The 19,407-nt window shown below is 40.0% G+C and overlaps 1 protein-coding gene across 3 annotated transcripts in view; it reads left to right on the forward strand.

Moving 5' to 3' along the window:
• The window catches only part of GRM4 (glutamate metabotropic receptor 4), a 453,403-nt gene that overhangs the window by 354,733 nt on the left and 79,263 nt on the right, over positions 1-19,407 (forward strand). For all 3 annotated transcript variants that reach the window (XM_089514714.1, XM_089514715.1, XM_089514716.1), the window contains one exon: positions 8,234-8,434. In XM_089514714.1, coding sequence (XP_089370840.1) covers positions 8,234-8,434 — 201 coding nt within the window. The remainder of the gene's footprint in view (positions 1-8,233; positions 8,435-19,407) is intronic.

A 19,407-nucleotide genomic window follows, 5' to 3' on the forward strand; every position in this document is an offset into this window, starting at 1 on the left:
AAAAAATGTTTTTCACTTTGAGGAATACCCAAATTTGGTTGAAACTTTTGTTCATAAGTCAGTAGCAATACATGTAACAAGTGCTGGAAAAGTGTTATCTCAACTGGGGAAAAGGGAAATAAACAGACAGATAGTTCTCCTTTATTTTACTATATGTAGATTTCTGCTCTCTGGTTCTTTCTTTCTACTGTAAGGTTAAGTGCTTTTCTTCCTGCTTATAACTAGAGAAAGAGATGCACATAGCTGCCCAGATGACCTGTAAACATGTCAACTCAATCTATAAAAGGATATCCAAATACAAAAAACAAAACAAAAACACACCCCTAAGTTTTCCTTTTGTGGTGAAAACCATTTTCCAGAGTTGTTATACTCTTCAAGTGTCACAAGCACAACCCTATACTAATTCACTCTGCAAGTTTAATACTAACAGATTATCCTAACAGATTATGGTTCTAGTAATATTGTGCTCTGTAGGGATGTAAATAATATTGGCACATTTCTTTGTCTCAATGACAAAGAATGTCTTGGTATAGTCTGATATCCTGTCAAAAATTGTCAGCTGCTATGAAATTTTTCATATTTCAGCAACAGTGGTAAGACCAGAACTTTATTTTTTTTTTATTACTGAAAAAAACATATTGATTTTGCATGCAAAAAAGATAAAATTTTCACAGGTAATTCCTGAAATACAAAATCAATCAATCAATCATTGAAAAATGTGTAAAAATTCTCAGCATGGAGAAAACTGTTGAGATTCTTCATTCTTTTGTATAAGGATGAAGTAAGTTAAGATTTCTGTTGCAACAGTAGAGCAAAGTGTTTTGAGTTTTTTGAAAAGCCTGAGAAAGGGCTGACTCTTAAATCAGACTGAAAGGCCATATAAATGGCTGAGGTAGCCAAAAGAGGGCATCTCTGTATGGCTGTTCAGAATGGAGACTCAGTTAGATGAAGCAAATCTGTTGGATACAGGGAGATGGAACAGTCCAGAAGCAGCAGCTAAGAACATCGCAAGATGTTGCAAGATTTTTTTTTGTGTGCAATGACACATAGACATAAAGAACCAAAAGCTACTCTGTAGTCAGAAATAGTTGGTGACATACACAGGCACAAGTTGTGCTACACGTGCAAAGGGCATTTTATGGATACTGCACAATGGTTGTATCCAGATGGTGGTGGATGAAGCATGATTACAACAGTACTCCTGTGCAGTGGCATCACTAGGGTATGTGGGGAGTATGACCCTGTACTGGGTGACAGCCCAGAAGATGGGTAATACCCATGCGGGCCCTTCCCCCATGACAACCTGTGTACCTCATGAAGAGATCAATTGGGCAACTCTGAGGGAGGCCAAGTGTTTGCACCTGTGCCGTCCCATCCTTCTCCTCATGAGGAGAATGATGGGGCAGCCCTGAGGGAAGCTGTGTGCATTGCCCCTGAAAGCTGCACTCCCTGGAGCCCTGCCCCCCCTGCACTGAGTGACACCAGGGACAAAGACACCATTGCTCTTGTGTATGTGGAACCATTGTGCATGTAGCAGTACATTATAATATAAAGTGTCATATGATTGTGAGTTGCCTCTGCACATTGTATATTGCACCATCCTGTATCTTGCTTACTTATCAATTGTGTTGTGCTATGTTGGTTCTCTCAGATCTTGTCTGATCTTGGAAACTAAAGAGCCAACCCTAGTACATGGATGGAAGGCTGTCAGTGAATACCAAGTGCGGTAGGCTATACTGTAGTGCTGAACTGGCAAAACCACCTCTGAGTATTTTTTGCCTAAAAGAAGCCTATGAAATTCATGGGGTTGCAGTTGGTCAGCAGCCAAGTTGAAGGTACATACACATACAAGTGTTGTATAATAGCAATATAAAGTAATGATGCCAGATAATATTTATTCTATGCTGAAGCAATGTATAAAATCTCAGACATAGAATCATTAGGCAAAGGTCTTAATCATCTCAATAAACCAGAATTCCAGAGAAACTATATTGTTCATGAGCTTAGTTTAACGTTCTCTGGTTTCTACATGCAGCCTGCTTATTCCAGCATGTTTCCTCATGTCAATGGAAGGAGCTGAGGTAGGCAGAAACTATCCAGAAGGCAAAATCCTAACACTGTATCTGAACTGGGAATCCAAATTTGTTGAACAAGGCAGGAATTAGACACCCCACTACAGGACCTGTCTTCATGTTCTAGCTTTTTTAGGATAACAACAAGCAAGGAATCCTGAACTAGTTCTATAATTGGTTGTGCTTTTTTGTTAATTCCTGGTTATTTTAATGACTGGTGGAAAGTCAAGTAGTCTGGCAGTATACCATCACAAACCAGGGTTTGTAAATAAGCCAGGATTTCCCCAGAGAGTACCATTGACAGCCTTATTTATTTATTACCCTGCCTTACTTCCAACATGGATTTCAAGGCAGCTTGCCACAAGCTGGCAACCAGGACAAGTTTGAAAGGGTATTGGACAAATTCATGGAGAATAGGGCTGTAGTATAAATTACTAATAATCATGATGGATATATATTTCTTCCTGCACTGTAGACAATATGTCTCTGTATATTAGTAGCAGGAGAAAAGGAACAGGATGGGATAGGAGTATTATTGCCATCATGTCCTGCATGTCAGCGCATTTTGTTAGCCACTGTGTGAACAAGATGCTGGACTAGAATGATCTTTGGTTTGATCAAGCACAACATTTCTTTTTAACTATATGCTATTGCTATGTGGTTACATATGAGATTAATTTAAGCAGCAGCCCACTGACACCCTTGTCATTCCTTCAGAATGCCTCTGTTTCTGAAAACTGATCCATTGGAACAGTGTGGATATAATTCTTGATTTTAATGGAAAAAATAAATTGATTTTTTCAGTTATTTTGAGTGGGTGGGGAAAGCTGAGAGTTCCATATGTTGTATATGATTTATGTTTGAAGCAATGTTATAATGCAAAATCAAGGTACTGAAATATGGGCAGTAGAAAATCTCCCATATGTTTATAAAAGTTCTCTAATCATCATCCTTTATAATTTTTATGGTAAAGAGAAAGGATGTCCCCATCACTAGGCTATGCAACTTTTAGAAAACAGACATTATTTTAGTCATGTTAGAAACTGTTGAAAACCCAAGCTGTCTTTTTCACAAAACCTAAGCTGGCGTTAGCCTTGGCTTTTAAAATGCAATTATATAATGTCTTCCAGTTGGTGCTTACAGAATGGAAGGTGAATGGTACCATTGTCTGCCACTGACTTTGCTCCTCTTTGAATGATTGTCCCTTAGGACTCCCTGAAGGTCACCTCTCTAATCTGGCAAGGTTAGCTATAGACAGTATGAATGCTTGATGTTGAAAATTTGGCCATTAGGCCATAACAATGGTATTTCTGGCAGTTTCTCAAGCAGCTTCTGTGTCCTTAATAGTTCAATGCTACCAAAAAAGAAAAGAAAAGAAAAGAAAAGAGAGCATGCAATAGTCTAAACTAAAGACACAATATACACACAGTGTATTTTAACTGGAATTCTTTACAACAACAATGAAATTCAGTAACAGGAGTTCTCTTCTCCTTAATGTCCAACAAGCTACAGGAAAGTCAGTAGTACAAACAGCCTAAGGGCTGGATTATATTGTGTGTGAACATCTATCTATCACATCTTAACATACTGTCAGGACTTTTTTGAAGCTTGAAATTTTTAACATCCTATAATAATTACATAAGCGCAGATGAACTGGTGAGCAGCCTGGCCTTTATACTGACCTTATATTGTACAACATAGTGGAATTTTGTTCATTTATTAACTTTAATACTGTATTTTCAGCTAAAGATTCTTACGTAGATTTAGAATGATATTATACTCTTGCGTATTGAGCATGTTTCTTTTATGATAACTAGAATTCTTGAGTTGACCTTTTCTTATGTGAGAATATATTCAATTTTGGGGAAGCATATGTAACACACACACATACACACACACAAACTCACGCCCCTAATCATTTGTATTACCCTTTTGGTGGCATCCTTTAGTGTGTATGCTTTTTCTCCCTCTTTCCTTGGATTGCTGATAGCTACAGTGCAAAGTTGGGACTTCTTACTTTTCCTCTTTTTATACAAGTCAGAAGCTTTAATTATATTTGAAACAAGGAAAAGGTAATCTCCTTTTATAATATGGAACATGGAGAAACCCTATTGTTTTTCACAAGATTTAAATATTCATAAATAAACCTAACTACCAGTCTAGTCAGCTTCTGTACATGAAATGGGGACACTATGTGGTCTTTTGCGTCTGGTTGCAAAATACTGCTTTAAGTTGTCCTTGTATTACTGGAGTAGATTTGGTGGATAGCACCTCACATCAGCCCTAGCCAAAATAGCTAACAGGGAGGAGTGCTGGGAGTTGCAAACCAACAACATTTGGAATACTGCACTTTGCCCACCCTGTTGTATAATGTTTCAACTGGCACCCAGGTATATAAATTGCAGTGGTCAAGAGTGTATTTTCCATACAAATGCTGCCATTTGGCACACATTCTTCATAAGTTGCACAAGCATGCAGAGAAGTTAAATGATGAAGATGGAAAAGATAATGTAGAAGATAAATGCAAATTAGGTAGATCTGTGTCTTTTTAAATTTATTTTTTTAAAGAAGATGTTAATAAAATATTTTTTTTAAAAATTGCACAAGCATGCCATACTAGAATCTGGAGAATCAGTTCTCATAATATATAGAGCAACTTGAAATCTTAAGATATTTTGGGCCAAATTCACCATTCCTCTTATTTTTAGAAAATTAAGACTTTCACCAAAAGTCCTATTCAGCTTTCCATTGCAAAATGTCACCAGTTTTGATAGACTTTTGTTCCCTCTGAATCCTATGGTTTTGTGTACATAGTCAGGACATGCACAGAACATCCTGTCTTTGGAGAATGTAAATCCTGATTTGATGACGTTTTCTGTTCTTGATCTGTCAAAATGTTTCTCCTTGGTCCAAAACACACTGCAGAAATAATCCAGTTTAAGACCTGGCTTAGTGCTAGGGAATCCTGGGAATTGTAGTTTGTTTTGGCACCAGGGCTCTCTCACAGAGAAAGCTAAAAGTCTCACAAAGCTACACTTCCCAGAATTCCTAGCATTGAGCCAGGGCAGTTAAAGTGGTCTTAAACTGAACTATTTCTTGAGTGTGCTTTGGTCCCTTGTCACAGGTAGCTTTGAGATGGTGAGCATTTATCTGTGGCCTTGAAAAAACACTGGCCTATTTCTACAAGTGTTGTTGTTTCATCTGTTTTTGAAAAATATAACTGCTGCCTTGTTACACAAAGCAGTAAAAGTGATTGTTTTTGTCTTTGTGGTCAGGCAACCTGTCCTTATGTGTTGGGCTTGTGTATATGGGAAGCGAAGGAGACTAATTTGCCATAGAAACAAGGGGTTAATGTAAATTATAATTTCAGCATATTGTGGGAGGAAGTATATTTAGTGTCTTGGGGCCCCTTCAGATGGCTAATAGTCCCAATAAATGTTAGTCTGTTCAGTTTCTTGATTACACTCCTTGTAGCACTTCCTTCCCTGCATCCAGTCATTCTGTAAATATAGTGGGATTTCATCCATCTTCTTTGTTCTGATTCAGATATAGTTAATTGTGGTGCCAAGAGGTTTCTTTACCTACCTATCCTACCCCATGGAACATATAACCAGTAGGAGTTATCAGACCACTTAGTTTAGGAATACAAAGAATACCAGACAATGGCAACAGAGGTAGGAAATTAACCTCTGCCTGTGTTAGTAACTCCTGGGACAGGAAAAACAACAACACACCACCTCCTGTCCTGGACTTAAGAAGTTGCATCTGGTACCAGAAATTCGTGGGGAATCAATCAAAAGAGAAGGTGCATTTTGTAAATATAACAAACAGCCCAATCAGACAGGTACAATGTCCATCAAACCTCAAGGTTTTTTTGCATCTGGATGAGCCCTTGGTCTCATAGATGAGATGTTTTCAAGAGGTTGCCAAATGCTCATCATGCAGGCCCATCATACATAAAATCATGGGAACAGTCATTCCCCCCATCTCGATTAGGGAGAAGGTAGTTCTGGGGGCTGGCATGCTGAAGAGGATAGATTACTTTTGCAGTGCCATGCTAGAGTGTAACACAGAGGACCCTCTTTTAGCTTTAATTAATGGCACACTGCATTAATCAGTATCTTTTGCCAAACGATTAGTATGTTTCAAGTCCCATCAAGAATGGTTATGACAGAAAAAGGCAGGTAGTTGTCATAGGTAATTAGTATATAGTTGAATGATCCTGTGAGCCAGTGCTGGCTGGAGAATAGAGTGGGAGTGGATGAGTGGGTGGATGTGGAGGAGGAGGATTGGGATGGGAGAAAACCCAGAGGAGTGTCTTGCACTGGTAAAGGCTTGATAGAGCATATCTAGGAACTGATGGATGTTGTACAGACCATCCTTTGACACACTCTGTAGCACCTTCAATACTTGATGCTAGCTAGAGTGACTGAGAGTGAGATGGATGATACTAGAAGCTGAATAATATTTGCATATGTTTCAGCTTGGGCCATGAGAAAAGTACATCCTTCTAATGACAAACACCTATGCAGTCCCATTGTCATGCATATGTGTGGAATAAAAGCAAAGGGGTCATGGATGTACACACGTGTAACACTCCCAGCATTCCTGTCTCACAATTTGAAGATGAGTGGAAGCAGTTGTACAACTGGGAATGCTGATAACCTTTCTGATCTCATGGAGATTTCTCTTTCTTGTGTTCAAGTGAACAGGAATAGAATTCCTTGAAGAATCTCTTCCTCAACAGAGGAAGATAGGGAACTGAGGGGACATTTGGGACAAACATATACTCGCTTCACTTTTACTTTCATATGAGAAGTTGGATAGAATGGGAATTCTAGTAGCTGAAGTCCACACACACACACAAAAAGCAACTTGTCCAAGCTGTGCAATATACATAGAAGGAGGAGATTATCGCATTAGCTTCACTGCCGGGATAGGCCCAGGATGTAACTTTCTTAAGGCAGATTTTATTGCATTCATCCATCACTGGGCAATATGCAACCTTTATGCAACCCAGGTTTCTCTCACAGCTTTTCAAGAATGGGATTTTCCTGTTCTTGAAAAGATGCGGGACAAGCCTGGAGAAGGCCGATTGCATATGGGCTGCATACCTCCTGGCAATGGCTGAATGCAATAAGATCTGCCTTAAGAAAGTTACATCCCAAGTCTGTACTGGCAGCGAAGCTAATGTGATAATCTCCGAAATAATTCAAGACATGTTTGGTGCAGTTTTATTTGGAATGAAGATTTTCTAGTATCCTGTGAAAGACCAGGCTTTTCCCCAACAACTTGTGATGAAAGTACCTTGATTACCATTGGTTGTAAAAGTCACCATGCTGCGTGGGGTTATTGGAAACTTAGGTCTAAAATATCTCGAGGGCTCCAGCAGGGGAAAGTTGCAATAGATTGGGGCCAATTGTTATGAATGAACACATCACCATTTTCTATTTCTTTTTGTCAGATCATGTTTTGAATTTCCAGACACCATCATTGCAACAGAATGGGACACTAGTGGGAATATTTTCACACTTCAAACTTGAATACCTTTATGTCTCTCTTGTTGCTGCTGAGAACATGTGATTGTTAACTGTTGTACAAAAGAGAGATACCCACAATTAGAATGAGTTTTGTAACACCCGCCTGAGAAACCAGTTTAGGCACAAAACAAACCTTTGGTTTCACGTGACAGAAAATACCCTGTGCCCTGCTCTTTATTCAAGAATACTTTAAATTCACTGTAATCCTATGAATGGTACTGGATAGTACTTCTGTGGCTTTTGCGGGCAAAAAACCCATTAGCCCAGTTCTTTGGTTCTATAAAAGCAATCTTTTCATGTCTGGGTGCTCACTAACTTTCATTTTTCCCCTTCATGTACAGCAAACCCACTGGTGGTTTTATGCTTCTCACCCATGACCTGTTGTATTTTATATTCTCCTCCTCACTGCATACATCTCCTCAGTGGAAACTCCATGCAAGAAAAAGCAGGCTTATGAAAGCCTGCAAGCCAGCCTCCTGACACTGGTATAAGTTCCAGGGCCTGAATTATTTTTCAGGAATTATTGGATTGTAAAAGAAATGGACAGCATGTGAAGTCTGTAGCTGCCAAGTGAAGCAATGACTGAACTCTGCACCTTGTCTTTTTTTGTTGCTGTTCTAGATCGAGAACGGATTGGTCAGGACTCAGCCTACGAGCAGGAGGGAAAGGTGCAGTTTGTCATTGATGCAGTTTATGCCATGGGCCACGCACTACATAACATGCACAAAAACCTTTGTCCTGGGAAGATCGGCCTCTGCCCTAAGATGGACCCAGTGGATGGTGCAGAGCTACTTAAGTACATCCGTAGTGTCAATTTCTCAGGTCTGTATATCTGGGCAAGATTGTTCTTAAGACAAGAGTTACTTGAAGGCTTATGTTGGAGCTTCTTGCTACATGCATCATGAATCCCCATCCTTGGTAATAATGCATAATTTAGAAAAGTAACCAGTTTGGAATACAGTGGCACTGGCCATCCTAGCTGGGAAATATAAGGAGCTGTAGTCCAAAAAAGTAATGTTTCCAATGCTGGATATTATGATATGCAAACCTGAATGCACATTTAAATGATGGATTTGCAACACCAGTCCCACTGCCTTCACAAGGATAGTGGATATCACAGAGAGGGCCTTCTTGGTGGTTGCTCCAAGATTTTGGAACTCTACTCCTAGGGAGGCACCCTCACTGTTCTCCTTCTGCTGGTAACTAAAAACTTTCCTATCACAATAGGCTTGCAGAAATTGACTACAATGAGTTTTAAATGGTAGATTGTTTTGTTGTTTTTCTATATCCTGTATTTGAAGAAATTTTAAAATGGCTTTAATTCTACAGATTGCTTAATGGTTTTTAAAATAGCATTTACCATAAATACTCGACTATAAGTCGACCTCATGTATAAGTCAAGGTTAGGTTCTGAGGTCAAAATTATGGATTTTGATATGACCTGTGGATAAGTCTATGGTAAAACTAAGGTGCATGTAACAAAGAATCTAAAGGATGAAGCAAAGAAAACAATGCTAAAGAAACTACAAGATTCCAGCAGGCACCACTGTTTCTGCTCACAGTAAAGGCTGGATGGATAAGAGAGTAGAGGAGGGTCGGTGCTTCCAGGACAGATTATACTCTTGCCTTTCACCAGGGGATGGTTCCATTTTTAATAAGAGTTAAAGTGCAGTACTTGCATTGACCTGTGGATAAGTTGACTCAGTTTTTTGGAGTAAATTTTTTTACTAAAATGTCTAGACTTATAATATATTTTACTGATTTTTTAAAAAATGTTTTTAATTTGGTCTGCTGTTTTTGTATGTTTTTAATCTGTTCTAGTTTTGATATTCTGTAAGCCACCTTGAGCTTCAATATTGAGGAAAGGGCAGGATATAAATGAACAACAACAACAATGACCTTTCGTTTGTAGTATTCAAAGACATCTGATTCAAAGACATTCATCATGCATCTGAGTCTAAATAAACTTATGCTACAAACTTACTTCCCTCAGTCTGTCTCAAAGGTTCTGTCTGCACACTCCCTCTGCAGGGAGACCAGACAATGGCCTGTTACAGACAGCCAAAATAAAGCTGCTTCGAGTCACAGTGGAGGTATGGTGTTTCAATGATGCATGCTTCCTAAGAGTCCAGAAGTCGCACCAAAGCCACGCTCCAGCCCTAAGGACTGGAGCGTGGCTTTGGTGTGGCTTCTGGACTCTTAGGACGCATGCATCATTGAAACACCATACCTTCACTGTGACTCGAAGCAGCTTTATTTTGGCTGTCTGTAACAGGCCAATGCATGGCCCAAAGCCCAGCTGTGGTGCAAGCAGACCACACAATGGGCAGCCCTCTCAGCACCAAAATCAGGTTTTACCCCCTTTACCCCAGATTTTTAAAAGTCCTTGATTGGTCTGGATCTTCTGGGAAGATTCAGAGCCCTCCACTCTGATGCCAGGTGGCTGTTTGAAATGCAGCCTACTGACCTGTCAGGCACATCCACTACTGCCACCATTTGCTCACTCTGAAGTCAGAAGGATGTCTCTAGCCAGGTGACTATTGCTGGAAACTTTGTTCTGATCTCAGAGCAAAGTGACCTATAGTGGTGGTGGATGCACCATGTAGCTTGATGGGATGAACATGGGGTCAGCTGCCTGGTGTCACAGCAGAAGGCTTTGCAACCGGGGAGGATTGGGGCAGCTCTGGAGGCAGGAGATTCTGAGATGCCTGGTGCGGACAAAGCTAAAGATGTTATAGGATTCCTGTATATATTTTTAGCCATCTGTTTGGTTTTTCATTTGCCTCCCTGCCTCCCTCCCTTGTACTTTGAACACATGTCTGGAGATGCAGCAGCAGGCATACTTAGATGGGGTGGTTAGTTTTCTGTGGAATTGCTGTTTTTTAATCACTCACTATTTCTGGAACACCTATCTGCTGTTGTGATCAAATTGACCAAATTTCTTCTGTTTTCTCCATCCTCACAAAATCAGAGCCCCACACCTTTTTTTTTTTTTTTTTAAAAAAAGAAAGAACTGAAGAGCAACATAATTTAGGCATGTATAGATTGCTTATGGGCTGGTGAAAAGATATGGTTTAGATGTATGTAGTGGTGTTAGAGCCAGTGTGGCATAGTTGTTTGAGTGTTGGATTAGGACTCTGGAGAGCAGTGTTCAAATCTCAGCTCAGCCATATAAACCCACTGACCTTGGGCAAGTCACATTCTCTCAGCCTCAGGGGAAGGCAATGACAAACCTCTTCTGAACAAATCTTGCCAAGAAACCCCCATGACAGATTCACCTTAGGGTTGCCATAAGTCCAAAATGACTTGAAGGCACACATCACAAACAGTGGTGTTTGGGCCAGTTAAACCAAATCACAGCTTTTCTGCTTCATTTTTGCACACCATTACTATTTTGTTTCAAGGCAGTATTATTGTAGGATTCTGTTTATTAATCCATTTTAAAACTCAAACTAAAAAGGTTTTGTTTTACTGCATTTAATTTTTTAAAAAAGATATCCACATCATATTTAAAATATATTTGCTTTAGGATAAAAGAGTAATTTTGGACAGCTTTTTAAAAAGCCATGCTCAGATGCAGTGTTCTACACTGTGCACATGGCTGGAATTTGGAAATAAAGTAATTTGTCTGTAACTTGTTTCAAAACTCTCTACAACAACAAGTTTATTGATTAGTAAGCTGACCATATCAATAGAATACTAAATACAGCTAGAAATTACAACATATAAAATACAGGATAAAAAATATCAAAATGTCCGCATATATACAAAGATAAAACTGAGTCACACTTAAAACTCAAATAGGGGGTTAAAATGGACACAGACTAACTAAAAGCAAATTTAATAAAATAGGATACAAAATAAAATAGTCTAAAATAAGACTACAAAACTCTCTGAGAGAGAGAGAGAGAGAGAGAGAGAGAGAGAGAGAGAGAGAGAGAGAGAGAGAGAGATACTGATTACATTACTTTATTTTTGGAGTGTGTGTGTTATGATTGATAAGAGAATGGCCTAAAACTGAAAAAAAATCCCTTAAAATGCATAAAATTACAACAAGTAACTCAAAAGTTAGTACAAAACACCACCTTTTACATACAGACACTCAATTAAAGTATTATATGCCTGTTACTTTATTTTTAATGTGATTTCACTGTGCTGTTGTTACGACCCCCCCCAAAAAAGCCAAACCCCCCCTTTGTTACAGGTGATTATGTTACTTGTAACATGATACTTATAACTTTTAGTGTTACTCACTTTTGCATATGGAATATAGTGGCTGGAATATACAGAAAAGTGCCATACTGACCAAAGTCTAGAAAATCTAGTGCTTATTTATATGTAGCTCATAGTGCAATTATGAGGCAGCACACAAAATTCCCTGACTTAGGTATGAAGCACACTGTACAAATAATCAAGTCTGAGACTGCATTAACTGCCTTGGCTTAGTGCTAGAGAATCTTGGAAATTGTAGTTTATTGTGGCACCAGAGTTCTCTGACAGAGAACGCAAAATGTCTCACAGAACTACAGTTCCTAGAATTCCCTAGCATTGAACCAGGGCAGTTAAAGTGGTCTCAGACTGGATTATTTCTGCAGTGTGTTTTGAACCTAAATTGTAGGTTCACTTGACTGATCACTGTGACTTAAGTTAGTCATCAAGTCTCAGTGATTCCTTTTGTTATGTGATTAGGATGACTGAATTCAGTGGTATCTGGTGGCTCTTATGACAGTGTGAGTGGTGAATTTGCTCTGGGTTTTAATCTAAACTTTAAATAAATAACTTTCAATAAATAAAAGCTAGGGATTGTATACAGAATGGATTACTTCAAAACTCAGGCCCAGTACATACCGCCAAGAAGTGGCATCCAAGTGGCGTTCTAGGGATAGGGACCATGCAACAACTGCACAGTCCCTAACCCTAGGATGTCACGATGGCGGCCTTCTGTCCATATGGGGGCTGCCATCATGACATAAGTGACACACAGCATATAGATGTCTCTGTGTGTCACTTACATCACATGCGGCGTCCCAAGAAGAACATGGTTTTTCCAGGTTCTTTTTGGGGCGGAGGGACACCACACAGTTTTGTTGCTGCAGCATCCCTCTGTAGGAAAATCGAACCCCTCCAGCCCACCTTTTCAGTGCGGTATGTACCGGGCCTCAGATTCACCATCCCATTGCCATGGGAGCTACTGCCTGCCACTGATATAGTTTGGATCCATCTTCCAGTCCTGAAGGAGCCTTAGTTAAGAGCCGTACAATTACTCCTGTTCACGTGTCCTAGTTGATTGTTGCCAAACTATTTCTGTTACCCTATATTCTTTCTGTCACAGCACTTGCCTGAAGTACAGGCTATTGTCGCTGATCCTGACCCTTTAATGACTACCTAGTAGTCAAAAGCCAACATCTCAAGCATTAGCAATCACTCCATCTCTGTACTTGGGAAATCTGAAGCAAATTTCTGATATGCTGCTGTTAAAGGCAGGGAGCCTCTCTAAACACATGGGGATGAAGAACGAGATAGATGGTCAGGTAATATGATCTGACAAAAGAGAGGCTGTTGGCTGCTCCAGGCCACATCTTTAAGATGGAAGTAGATCATTTCTGTCATAGAAGGATCAACAAAAGATGCCACTTGAAGACTGGTATTATATGCATTGATCTCATTTGATCTTGAAAGCTAAGCAGATAGTTAGTACTTGAATGGGAGACCTTCATGGAATACTAGTTGGTATAGGTTAGATTCAGAGGAAAGCAATGACAATCTGCTTCTGAGTATTCCTTGCCTAGGAAAACCCTATAAAATTCATGGGATAGCTTATGATGACTGGCAACCTGAAGGCACATGCATACATAAACATGCTATATACAGTGTTTGTCCACTGCATGTGCATCTTGGGGCTACCAGAATTCTTGGAGGGGAAAACATATATCTGATTATTCATGATAAATAGATAGGAACTATGGTGGGTCAGTGCTCCCAGATGCATTTTTATTCAGCATTTTCAGAAACTTCTTTCTTCACACATACAGCACTGATTGTAAATACACACAGCAGTGAAGTTCAACCTTCCCATAGCATGTTAAGTGTCTCCAAATGATGGAAGGCATTTACCTATATTTTTCTGAGTAGTTGTCATGGACCAATCTATGTGCAGACATAGAAGAGAGGGTCAAATTTCACAGGACTTTATCGCATGGGGAAAATCGAGGTTTTAAACAGTGAAAAAATTGTGTGAAAATTGTGCAATGACAATTAATATTTTCACATGATGTCGTGATTAAAGTACCACTATCCTGAGAATAAACAAGCAATAAACAGCAACAAATCATTCACAGGGAAATACCATGAATGATTTGCTGCTGTTTATTGCCTGTTTATTCCCGGGATAATGGCTCTTTAATCGCCATGTGTGTGAAAATGTTAATCGTGATTGCATGATTTTCACATAATTTTTGCTGTTTATACCCCCAATTTTCCCCATGTGATAATGTCCACAGTATCTAGATCTAGAGTTAAGAAACTTGAGCCTGTGGGCACCCCCAGTTTTTTAACCCTCTCTAGATGGCTGGTCTGGGCATCCTCCATAGCCCAGAACACACACATAGAAAAAAAAAAATCTGTGCATGTGCCTTCAAGTTGCCTGTTGACAACATGCATTTCATACGGTTTTCTTAGGCAAGGAAGATTCAGAGGTGGTTTTGCCACTCTCTTCCTTTGAAATATACCCTGAAGAACCTAGTATTTGTTGATGGTATCCCATCTGGGTACTAACCAGAGCTGACCCTGCTTAGTATCCAAGATTAGATGGGATCTGATGCCTGTACCTCTCCATTTTACGCTTCTCTATATCATCAACACCATCACAGCTATCATTTGGAGTGACTACAAATGATGTTGCATGATTAACATTTGCCTTTCAGATGTATTCTAAGTGAGGGTTTCACTGTTTGTGACCACTCAAACAGTGTTTGAAAGCCTTACTGATGCTTTAAAAAAAACATAAATGCTTTTTGTCTCTCAATTATTGTTTAGCCAGTTTCCTTTTAGGAGGTGCCAAGATCCCAGATACTATGCTGAACCCACACCCAAAAGGCTCCATGCATCCCATAGTCGTCATACTTCCCACCTTTGCTATACGCCCCTGTGGCTGGAAGCTTTCATCTTGGTTCAGCATCATGGATTGCTCCGTCAAAGTTCTGGAGCAGATCCACTGTATCACTGACATGGAAGCCACCAGTTGCTACCAGTATGTAGATTGGCAGGGGGCGCATGCAACACCAGACCTAAACTCCCATCATAATTGTTTTCTCATGAACAATCCTCCCTAAATAGTTCTGATTTCCTTATTCTCTTTTCTTTTTCTCTTAATACACACACACACACACACACACACACACACACACACACACACACACATTTTCTTTCTTTGGGTGGAAAAATGTTTCCTTTTCCTGATTAGTGATTCTTTTGCATGTTCTAAAAACTCATCACTTTCTCCCATTATATCTCTTTAATATACATTTCCTGCTCTTGCTTTCTTATTACATCTATTTATCTCTCCTCGGCAATCTTCTCACAATCTGTCTCCCTTATTTATTCCCTCCCTATCTTGTTTGATTTTCTTGCTTTCTAATGTTATTGGGATTTATTTGTGCAATTCATTTGATTTTGTTTTCAGATAAACTTTTGTGACAAAAAAGGCAACCAGAATCTTGGTTTGAGGCAACTTGCTAAACAAGACCCTGTAATTAAAGATTTCATAGTACTTCTCATCTGGTCATATCCTTTTCTAGATAAATGCATTCTGACTGCATGCCAGAAACCTCCCTGAGTATATCTGACTGTTTATTTCTAGCCCGCCAACTGGCTGTCTCCTCTTAATTAGGCTTGTCTTTTAAATTTGGCATATTTTAGGATACCTTTAAGGACTGATCCCTCCCCCCTAATTGTACAAAGTCACCAGTTGCTGAAATATTAAAAAGAGTCTTCTCAGTTATTTCATGTAGGGAAAGCTTGCCCTTTACTGTTCCTTTTGGGGGGGGGGGGGAGATTTATGAAAAATGGGAAAGCTCCTACTTTTTGAAATTGGATCTCACTACTTGTCAGGGTATCCAGAAGATCCTTTCACTGAAATAGATCAGATTATAATCTTGGCTTCACTATGATAAATCCTGAAAGGAGCTCTCAAACTGAAATGTTGCACTTGTGTAACACAGAAGTTATACAAGTGGCATACACAACAAGTGGTAGCAAGCTTTATTATGGCATCTACTGGTACTTACAATTTTCCAGTGGTTGTATATTCTAGGCTAAATCCACATGTAGTGAGCATAGGTAGAACTTGGAAAAATAAAATTTAAAAATCAATCAGTGAATCAATCAAATCAACAAATCAATAAAAAGTTGGTCTTCCCATAGATCATTCCCCATTTCCAGCCTGGGAAAATGCGCTCTGCTCTCTAGCAGAGGAGGAACAAGAATGGAGGAGTGGATGGGAGGTTGAGTCCTCATCTTTTTGAAATGAGGACCATTCATGATAAAATCTGGCTTTGTTTTATGTACATCCTTGTGGGCAGAGAGGGAGATTAAAAGAAGCAGACATGTATCAGTGCAGGTGTCTATACATTTGTTTGAAACCAGGGTGATCAACTCCTACCCTCCAGGTGTTCCTACACAGCAACTCTCAGTGATGTTAGCCATATTAGATGGCTATGTATAACCTCTAATATTAGAAGAAGCAGCAAGCACCTGTATATCAGTTCAGGGACATAGCCAGGATTTTGGGAAAGGGGGGGGGGTCCAGACTAAGTGCCACCATTATAATGGGGCTTGGGTATGGCGGCACAGCAGCGCACACCATTCATTGTATCTAATAGAAGGGGGGATCTGGACCCCCCCCCCCCTTTGGCTATGTCCCAGATCAGTTGCTGGGGAACATACAATGGTGTGTGCAGTAGCATTCCTGTCCTGCTTGTGGAATTTCTGCAGGTAACTACCTGGCTGTTGTTGTTGTTGTTGTTGTTGTTGTTGTTGTGTGGCTTCAAGTCATTTTCTGACTAATGACAACCCTAAGGCGAATCTATCATGGGGTTTTCTGGGGCTGAGAGTTTGCAACTTTTTCAAGGTCAACCAGTGGGTTTCCACAGCAGAGCAGGGAATCAAACCCTGATCTCCAGAGTTGTAGTTGAATGCTGTAATGTGAACACAATTTTGGACTTGATAGATCTTTGGTCTGATCCAGTGTTACTTTTTCTGTGTTCTTAGATTCATAGCCAGTGGTGACACATCCTCCAACTGTTGCAATTTGGCATGGACAGTAAATAAATAATAAATAAAACTTTTATTTTTATCCCACTTTTCTGTGACAAGACAATCAAAGTGGCTCACAACACATTAAAATATCCACATTCAATATTATGTCTTAAATCCCCCTCTTAAAACAGGATTAAACATGATAGAATTAAAATTGGAGATTAAAATATCTGCTAATGACACATATATAATGAGGACAGAGTGATGTGAGGTACCCAATAATCTTCTGCCATCCCACCGCTGCTTTTAAAATGTCCTAGTTCTCTCCTCTTCTCCCCTTTGTCCTCAGCTGACTTCAGTTGCTGCAGACTAAGTTCAGAGTGAAAAATAGTTTGCACTCAATTAACTTAGCATGGGGAAGAGAACAGGAAGGGGCAGAAACTTGCCTTTCCCTTTAGACTCAGGTAACACAACTGATTCAGCCTCTTCTAGGTGCTCATCATTAGTTGTGTTTGCCATATTCTTGTGTTGCTTGGCCATGCATATCCCAGTTTTGATTTATGAAAGGTTGAAGGATATGTGGTGCTGGATCATGGAGCTAATGTATATTCTGGGGAAAAATATGGAAGGCGCTCATCACACAACCCTGTTTTAAACTTTTCTGTATCCAGAGTTGGAGCTATTCTAGCAAGATTCACTGTTGTATGAATGGGTTTGACCCTGTTTGTGTTGATCAAGCATGTATGTGTGTGCCAGCACAGCAGGGAGGAAGATAGCTCTCAAGCAAAGCCAAAGGGTGTGGACAAAGGAAACTGTCCCCAACATCTGCTCACTTATTTCTGGGCAATAAGCAGCTGGTGCAAATGCCTGATCAGGCACTGACTACTTTTTTATTTGAGAGCTGCTGCATTTCACTCCCACCCACTCTCCCTCACATGCTGCATCCCTCACTGCTCCCCTGTGACTGTCCTCTTTGCACATGAGTGGCAGGGACATCAGTGCTAATCACTCAGTGTGTACATCATGTGTAATGAGCTGTCTTCAAAGGCATACAGAATAGGCAAGCTAAAGGCAGCCCTCCTGCCTTTCAGCTTGCCTTCTAACTTGCCTGGATCTCCCTGTGACTGCAGGTGTGGGAAGCCATTCTGACCAAGTGAGCTTAGAGACAGAGCAGCTGTTTGCTCATTTGAACATTCTCCGATTCTCCCTGTTGTGTCTCCATTCCAATGTGGTAGTTTGATCTGGTCTGTACCCACCTCTTCTGCAGTTTTTAAGAAAAAGGAGGAGAGGTAATATTCAGCAAAGATCTCTCTGCTGAAATCCATGGCCCACAGCACATGGAGAGGAGAATGTAGAGCATACATAACAGAGCAACCTCAATTTATACTTGTGCTTTTTTAAAAGAGTGAAGTATGATCTACAGCTGTTGTTATTCATAGTTAAGATTCCTACACTCAAACTCAGGACTGACCTTGTCATTAGAATTATCTGGGGTGTTATGAAACTGAAGCTGCATCTGCTCTGCAGAAATAATGCATTTTGACACTGCTTTAACTGCTGAGACTCACTAATACGGGATCCTGGAGCTTGTAGTGGCATCAGAGCTCTCTGACAGAGAAGGCAATATCTCACAAATCTACAATCCCAGAATTCCATAGCATCAAGCCATGGCAGTTAAAGTGGTGTCAAACTGCATTATTTCTGCAGTGCAGATGCAGCTGGAGTTCAGATTTTGCAGAACTTTCACAGTTAAATAACTCTTGGGGTTCTTTCCTATTACACAGTTATAGCATCATGGATTTGCTTTAGCCTCAGGCAGCAAAATGCCCTGGTCCGGCTATGCCCAAATCTAGTACGTGAATGAGATAGAAAGTGTTGGTCACTACCAGCTCTAGTTAGGTCCTCAGTTATTACTTTTTCCCCTTTGGGGGTTTTGGCTGTGTTTCAGAATGTTTCAAAGAAGCCTAACATTAAGAAATTAAGCAGATGGTGAAGCTTACTTATCTGATAATTTTATCTTGATGCCAAGAAAAGAAGAAGATAAACACTTCTGAACTGGCCTCTATAGAAGTGCCTTGAATAGGGTTTTTATTTTCAGGAATTAGCAAGTGAAGCTTTTCATTGAAAGGAGATAAACACAACCGCCTGCTAATTGCAGGCAACTGTGAAAAGCACAGCCAAGGGTTCAAAAGCTGGGCATCTTACTTACTCTAAATATGCTCAAAAATTTCCTTGCTAGGCTGCCAGCCATTCTTGCACTATGGTAGGTGAATTTCATTATGTTTGCCTGTTACAAAGGGCATAGAGCAGGACCAGAAAAAAAAATCTGGTGACCGTAGGCTCATAGATACTAGTTCTCCAGTCAGGGTTGAGATCTGAGGCATCTGGAACTTGGTATCAGGACAGGACTGAAGAACATTTGCCCAGAGGAAATGACCTGGCTTGTGAGGAAGGCAAGGGTGGGATTGGGCTATCACTATATGCAGAAATAGGATACAGCAGAAGGTATATGCAGAATAATCTTTTTCAGCAGCACATGC

This window comes from Sceloporus occidentalis, unplaced genomic scaffold (assembly GCF_023333645.1).
Source record: "Sceloporus occidentalis isolate IW3139 unplaced genomic scaffold, rSceOcc1.0.p SCAF_3, whole genome shotgun sequence".
Taxonomy (NCBI): domain Eukaryota; kingdom Metazoa; phylum Chordata; class Lepidosauria; order Squamata; family Phrynosomatidae; genus Sceloporus; species Sceloporus occidentalis.